The sequence below is a fragment of the Alexandromys fortis genome, unplaced genomic scaffold (assembly GCF_014885135.2).
Source record: "Alexandromys fortis isolate MF-2015 unplaced genomic scaffold, M_Fortis_MF-2015_v1.1 scaffold_98, whole genome shotgun sequence".
In the NCBI taxonomy this organism is placed as follows: Eukaryota; Metazoa; Chordata; class Mammalia; order Rodentia; family Cricetidae; genus Alexandromys; species Alexandromys fortis.
In genome coordinates this window covers 6,981,061-6,988,467 of record NW_026068002.1, presented here as the reverse complement: position 1 = coordinate 6,988,467, position 7,407 = coordinate 6,981,061, and the positions used below count along the sequence as shown (strand labels likewise).

The following is a 7,407-nucleotide window of genomic DNA, read 5'->3' as shown; positions in this document are numbered from 1 at the left end:
CCTCCTCCTCCTCCTCCTCCTCCTCCTCCTCCTCCTCCTCCTCCTCCTCCTCCTCCTCCTCCTGCCTGCTGTCTGTCCTCTTGGGATCTCTCAGGCTAGAGGCTTGGATGGAACTGGAATTTCACAGCAGATGATTTGAGGTTGGTGCTCGCTTCGGCAGCACATATACTAAAATTGGAACGATACAGAGAAGATTAGCATGGCCCCTGCGCAAGGATGACACGCAAATTCGTGAAGATGATTTGAGGTTGTGTGGGCGTGAGTCCAGGGAAAGCCGGGACAGAACCTCACACATGCCAGGCCTCACGTGACACACCAGTGACACTTCACAGACTGGCCTTATTAAATGACACAAGAGCACATTGTTAAACCTCCACAGGAGCCACCAGGGGAACGAGACTCCAAGCGTCACGTGACAGCTGTAGCAGCGTTACACATAACAACAGACACCAGTTCTTAATGACTAATATATTTCAAGAGCCTGCGTCCCCTAAGCCTCGTAAATCCTGAGAGGTGAGGGGTTTTAATTCCCACGAGACACATGCATATCAGCTTAGAATCCCACCTGGGTGACCAGGAAGGGGCTCAGTGGTAGACGCCTGTCTAGCACGGGCAAGGTGCTGATCTCGGTGTTCAACACCACAAAACGAAACACTCACACAAATCTTAATCACCAGATTTGGTGATTTATGAGACTGCTTCGACAAGCCTGGTTACACTTGAGAGCCAGACATGGTACGTGGTGGAGCACACATCTAATCTCCCAACTTGGGAGGAGGAGGCCCAGGGTGAGGCAGTCAAGGCCATCCTTATCTGTCTATTAAGTTTGAGGCTAGCCTGAGCTACTGGGACCCCTTTCCAAAACAGTTTTAAAAATGTGTAAATTTGCACCACCAGAACCGGAAAAAAAAAATCAGAAGTGCACGCGGTTGCTTCTTGATTTCTATGTTTTAAAACATCAGCCACATGGTTTTAGAGGGAATCATCTCCTCACCAGCGGCTAATCTCCCTCTTGCAGATGACCTGGGCCCCTTCTCAGAGCTTCAGAACCTAGGTTCCCGACCCACTGGTCCTTTCTTTGCCTTCTCTTCCTCCTCTCCTGGCCACTCTGGTAAGCACTGTTCCTTTCTGTTTTTGCAAATCGTGAGTCCTGGAGTCCCCAAAATTGGCTTTGCTTTTGCTAGCGGGGCAGGTCTGAGTGAAGCCCCAAGGCCCCTGGCTTTTGCTAGTAGGGGGATGGGGGGCGGGTCTGAGTGAAGCCCCAAGGCCCCTGGCTTTTGCTAGTGGGGGGATGGGGGGCGGGTCTGAGTGAAGCCCCCAAGGCCCCTGGCTTTTGGTGACAGTGATAAGTAGTCAGGAACCTCCCTCCCATAGCCTCCCCTTTGCCTCTTTGTCCCAACGCCAGATTTCTCCTCCTCGTCCTTCTCCTTCAGCCCTGGGGCTGGTGCTTTTCGTTCTGTTTCAACATCCACTACCTTTGTCCAAGGACGCCGCATCACCACGCGTAGGTGAGCGCTCCTTCTGGGGCCGAACAGGTGGGGGTGCTGGGGGTGAGGGGTAAAAGCAAGTGCTGTGTGAACACGGAGTCCGCCCTGATGGCTGTAATGGTCAGAGCCTGGACCAGTCCGCTCGCTGACTGTGCCGCCTTCCACAGAATCATGGAGAATGGGCAGGAACGTGTAGAGGTGGAAGAGGACTGACAGCTGAAGTCAGTTTCCATCAATGGTGAGTGGGGTTCTGGCAGGAAGCCGTAGACCCACGTGGCTCCTACCTCCATTGGAGTGGGGAGAAGAGTCTCAGATGGCTAGCTAATTACCATTATGATTAGAGGGATGCCTTCTGTTTGCAAGGCTCTTGACTCTGTGTGAGGGACACTGGGCCTTGAACCCAGGCATGCTGGGCAAACTCTATGCCACTAAGTTAGAGGCTCTGCTCATATAGAGTGCCACTGTGGGGGTTTCCTTCTCTTTCCCTTTCTTTTCTTCCTGTCTTTCTTTCTCTTTCCCTCTTTTCTGTGTGTGTGTGTGTGTGTGTGTGTGTGTGTGTGTGTGTGAGAGAGAGAGAGAGAGAGAGAGAGAGAGAGAGAGAGAGAGATACACTCTGTATATACCTATGAGTGCATCTGTGGAGGCCAAAGGTCAAGGTCTGCCATCTTCCTCTATTTTGTTTTTAAAATTTATATATATACATATGTATATATTATACACACACACCACACACACATATACACTAATTAGGTGTAGTTGTGTGTATATATGTGTTTGTGTCTGTGCAGGTGCTCACAGGTCCAAGGCATCTCCAGGTCCTCTTGTAGACAGAGTTACAGGCAGTTGTGACCCTCCTGATGAGGGTGCTGGGAACCAAACTTTGGTCCTCTCTCTCCAGCCCCAATTTTTTATTTATTTTTGAGAACGACATACAAGCATACAACATATTTTTTTTTTGTTTGGTTTTTCGAGACAGGGTTTCTCTGTGGTTTTGGAGCCTGTCCTGGAACTAGCTCTTGTAGACCAGGCTGGTCTCGAACTCACAGAGATCTGCCTGCCTCTGCCTCCCGAGTGCTGGGATTAAAGGTGTGCGCCACCACCGCCCGGCTCCATACAAGTATTTTGATCATATTCATGCCCCGCCTCATCCTCCTACTCCTTCCAGGTCCCACCTGCCATGTCATGTCCTCTTTTCCCCCCTCCCTCATTTTTTGAGACAGAGTCTTTCCCTGAACTTGGAGCTCACTGATTCTGCTTGATTGGCTGGCCAGTGAGCCCCAGAGAATCCTCCTGCCTCTGCTCTTCCTGCCCTGGAATTACACATGTGCACTGCCACACCCAGCTTTTTCCTCACATGTTGGGGATTTGAACTCAGGTCCTCACACTTGCACAGCAAGCACTGAACCAGCTGAGCCATCTCCCCAGTCCTGTGTTCTTAAGAGAAAAAGTAAAGCAGCTGGGCGATGGTGGCGCACTCCTTTAATCCCAGCACTTGGGAGGCAGAGGCAGGCGGATTCTTGTGAGTTCCAGACCAGCCTGGTCTACAAGAGCTAGTTCCAGGACAGGCTCCAAAGCCACAGAGAAACCCTGTCTCAAAAAACACCAAAAAAAAAAAAAAAAAAAAAAAGAGAGAGAGAAAGAAAGAAAGAAAGAAAGAAAGAAAGAAAGAAAGAAAGAAAAAGTAAAGCAGCGTAGGTCATATTTGTCCAGTTTTTATTTGAGGGGCCTGAGCCGAAGTTTGTTTAAATGACCCTCACTTGTAAGTAGCCTCTAGCTCAAGACTATTGCCTACCATATAGAAAGGGTAAATTAAGCCTAGAATCAAGATGAGGCATAGGGTGTATGTATGGGGGGTGTGAATGTAGGTGTGTGGTGTGTGTACAGGCACTGGAGTATGAAGGCAGAGCCTTGTACATGCTGGGCTACAGCACCAGCCCAGGATCAAACTCGGGATCCCTAAAGTGGAGCTCTTTCCCCAAGGACTGTCGCTGTGGCTAGCTACTTCCCTGCCAGCACTGAGCATAGTGACAAGCAATTGACATGGGTTAGTCCCTGGGACAATTTGCATGTGTAGACAATCTCCTCATCCCCATGGCATAGATGAGGGAGGCACAGGGAGGCTGCATACTCTGCCTGAGGTGACAGAGCCATAACCCGGGATGCTAAATAACCTTGTAACCTAACGTATGTGTGTTAGTTCCAGAGAGACTCTGTGAGGGGGTCCAGCATGACCACCAGCTTGGGTTTGGGACCTGATGGGTGGCTGTGACTCTCGCAGGTGTCCCAGATGACCTGGCACTAGGCTTGGAGCTGAGCCGCCGTGAGCAGCAACCTTCAGGCACCTCCAGGCTGGGGGGCACACAGGTCCGGCCGACCGCTGTGTCCCGTCCCACTGACAGCGACCTTTCTGAGGACGAGGACCTGCAGCTTGCCATGGCCTACAGCCTGTCAGAGATGGAAGCAGCTGGGCAGAAGCCAGCAGGTGGGCGGGGGGCACAGCCAGGATGGCAGGGCCAGTCCAGGGCCCAGCACCAAGACCCTGATATGGGAGGCACACATAAGGGGGCGAGGGGCGAGGCAACCAAACCCAGCCCTTCAGAGGAGAAGGCCTCTCGATGCCTCATTCTCTGAAGACCAGGCTGAGCCTGACCTGATTCAGGGTCTGACCCAGAGTCCAGCTCACTGTGGGGAGTCCAAAATTGAGTGTGGCCTGAGCTACAGGCTCCCAAACTCTGTCCCTCCACAAGTTTCCATCCTACAGTGTGGACCAGGGATTTGTTATGCTCTGTTTGGGGCTGATAAATCCCTGGGTAAAGCCCAGGATTGGGGGTACCGGGGCCATGAAAGGGCCTGTGGAGCCCAGAGGCACTGGCTGGATCCGGCACTGCTGAGGGGCGTTAGTGGTTTGGGGTTGGGTCTTTTGTGCCCAAGTCTTCTGCTGCCATCTGTATTGCTGATGCTATCAAGGAAGGAGGCCTTGACCTGGCATGCCCTGAGCTCAGGTCGGCAGCTCCCCTGGGGAGCAGCGCAGGGCCGAGCAAGCGGAGCCTCTGCTGTCCATCCCCAGCTGCATGCCTCCTGGTCTGCACAGAACTGAGTTCTCACCTGTCATGTCTCTGTTTCCCCTCTGGTGCTGCTCTCCTGCTCTGCACTCCGCAACTCCCTGTGGCTGCATCGCTTGCTTTCACTGCTGCTTGGCTAGGACTCCCTCCTCCTCCTCCTCCTCCTCTCTGAAGCCTCAGTGTGCCCAAGGAAGATGCTGGGGCCAGTGGGGCCGTGAGATCTTCTGGGGAGGCTAGCTAGGTGGGGTGGAAGCCTCTCATCCCTCCAGAGTCTCAACCAGAGTCAACTCCTCTTCCCTTCTCCTTGCTGCCTCAGCCTGCCCTGGCCACAGGACTAGGCAGAGGTGAGGCTGGCTGTCCCTGGAGAGGTGGGCTAGGGCCAGGGTGACCCAGTGGGAGGCCTAGGTGGGGGACTACATCTCTACTACCTGTCTATCATGCATTAGAACACAGGGCTTGGCCTAGGTGTGCATGCTCGGCTCCACCCCCCCCCATCTGCTTGCAGCTGACCCCTCTCTCCTGTCACCCACCCCTGCTCTCTCCCCAGATGTGTTCTGAGCTGGATACCCTGGATACAGAGCTGCTGCAGTTCCACCAGGACAGCGCCCTCCCCAGTGTGCTAGGAGGGAACACTACATCCCTCTCCCCCACTTATGCTGAGTGTAGGGCTGGGGCCTGGGGGGTGGGTGGGGACTGAGTGGGAGGCACCCATAGTCTTCTTAGCCTCTGAACTCTCTCCCCTGTATGTTTAGTGCTGTCTCTTGCGGATTACAAGTCCCAGAGCACCCTGGCCTCGTTTCTGATAGCTCTTATCCCAGGGGAAGTGGTGCTTCTTGGGATATGTAGTTCCAACCCTGGCCAGCCTGCCAATCTGAATGAGGAGATCTCATCTTTCATCTTGTCCCTGGAAGGGGTGGTGAGAATTGTGGATGAAGGAGAAAAGACCAGAACCATAGTTCTGATACTTCTTGCTAGACCCAGGTTAGAGTGAGCACGTTCGAGTCCTGTAGCCTCTAGAAGGTTGTTTCCCTTGGGCAACCTGCGGTTCCAGGACTAAGCTAGTGGGACAGTGGCCTGAGTAGGTGTGTCCGGCGGAGCGTGGGAGAGGAGGCTGTCTTGGCTGGAGTATGTATGGCAAAGACTGGCATGCCGAGGAAGTGTTGGACGTACTGCTTGAATGGCTTTCTTTGGCCTCTGACCTTGCTGCCCATTCTTTCTTATCATCATTCATCCCCCACGAGCCACCTGTCCTCCTGCCTGGGGAGTCCACGGCCAGTGAGGGGGTTGGTGGAACAGGCTGTGGCCAGCCCCTGTAACGCTGAGCCTCTCAGGCCTGTCAAAGCCAGATTACTGAGCTCAGACTCAGGGAAAAAGGAAACTAATAAAGCTGAATTTTGAGAGTTTAGTGCTCTGCGTGTCTCCTTCCCAAGACTGCCTAAGAGGACCCTTCTGGGACGATGAGGTGACACTTTAGACCTCATGCCTTCCCTATGCCAAACAGCTGAAGGGACGAGCCTTGATCGGGTGGTCCTCCCTGAGTGTGGTGTGTGTCATCACTTCCAGGGCCCCACAACTAGCTTGACCCTGAAGTTCCCTCTGGTAAGGGGACCTAGTTCCCAGTTCTCTGCGGTACAGCAAGGCCCAGGCTGAGTTAAGACTTGATTGAAAGCATGGGGACTCACAAAGAACAGATGGTGACACCTGATTGGTGTGTGTGTGTGTGTGTGTGTGTGTTTTCAAGACAGTTTCTCCATGTAGCTCAAAATCATGGGGATCCACCCGTCTTTGCTTCCCGAGTGCTGGGGTTAAAGGTGTGACCACCAGTGACAACCCCTGATGATTTTAAACAGCACCCGAGGGCTCTAGCGTCAGCCCCTCCAGGGGTGTGAACCAGGGGCATGTGGAATGCCATCCTACTCAATGCCCAGGCCCAGGGATGAAGGAACCAGCCACAGAACCAGCACCTCTGCTTTTCTACAAGAGGCTATGGCCCTGCAAATTACCGGCAACTTCATCTTCGGGGGCCAAAGGGCCTCGCCAACTTCTCGAAGCTAAAGCAGCAGCCTCCCCTCCCAAGCCCCCATCCTGAGCCTCTGCCAGGACATGCAGAATGATGCTTTGCCCACTTGGAGCCTTTGCCACGAAGGACACCAGAGCTGAGCCCCAGCAAAGCGCAGACGCTGGGGTGAGGTTGTTTCTTAGCTCCAGCATTCAGAATTCACCGTGTTTTTATGTGAACTCCAGCATGAGCGAGTGGCCCCAGACCCCAGGCCCAGTTCAGCTCTTCTTTGTGTCTGGAATCACTGTTTGGGGTTTCTTATGACATTCAGGTGAGGGCTCCTGGAGTGGAGGAGAGGGCACAAGGTCCACCCCTAAAGGAGGATGAGGTGAAAGAGAAAGTGTCCCCCCCCAGGGGTACTTGCTCCACCGCTGCACTGGCAGAGTTGGCTGTGGTAGCTATCATCTGAGATGTGGCAGGTAGATGGTCCCCACAGCCCTGTGTGATGAAAATGTCATTCCTGAGACTGAAGGACATGAGGCAGCATTCTAAGAACAGGGAGGAAAGGCTATGTGAAGGCCCAGCTGACCAAGGTTTGAATCGGGACTCCACCATGTCAAGTTTCATGGCTTGGGCTAGGACCACACTGTATTCTTTGTATAGGAGGTGTCATTGGTCATTGGAACCCGCTAGCCACCTGGAAGCCGTGTTATCAGGCACTTCTCAAACCAAGGACAGTTATGGCACCTCTGCAGCTGGTGTCACCTGTAGGTCTCCGCTTTCAGTGTCTCCAGGGAGACAGCTCAGGCCGACGCTACAGCTGGAGCCTGGAAGCTCAGCAGACAGAACAGCAAACGGG

General features: G+C 53.4%; 1 protein-coding gene and 1 non-coding gene across 2 annotated transcripts in view; both read left to right on the top strand.

Annotated features, from left to right (window-relative positions):
- The window catches only part of Dnajb2 (DnaJ heat shock protein family (Hsp40) member B2), a 9,489-nt gene extending 3,535 nt beyond the window's left edge, over window positions 1–5,954 (top strand). Inside the window, 4 exon segments of the mRNA XM_050161054.1 lie at window positions 963–1,111; window positions 1,406–1,508; window positions 1,655–1,725; window positions 3,766–5,954. Of these exon segments, the coding sequence (XP_050017011.1) occupies window positions 963–1,111; window positions 1,406–1,508; window positions 1,655–1,725; window positions 3,766–4,118 (676 nt within the window). The 3' untranslated portion in view covers window positions 4,119–5,954.
- LOC126513007 (U6 spliceosomal RNA) lies at window positions 145–251 on the top strand. The gene has a single exon (XR_007595227.1). It is a non-coding gene; the product is annotated as a U6 spliceosomal RNA (small nuclear RNA).
- Window positions 5,955–7,407: the final 1,453 nt, after the last annotated feature.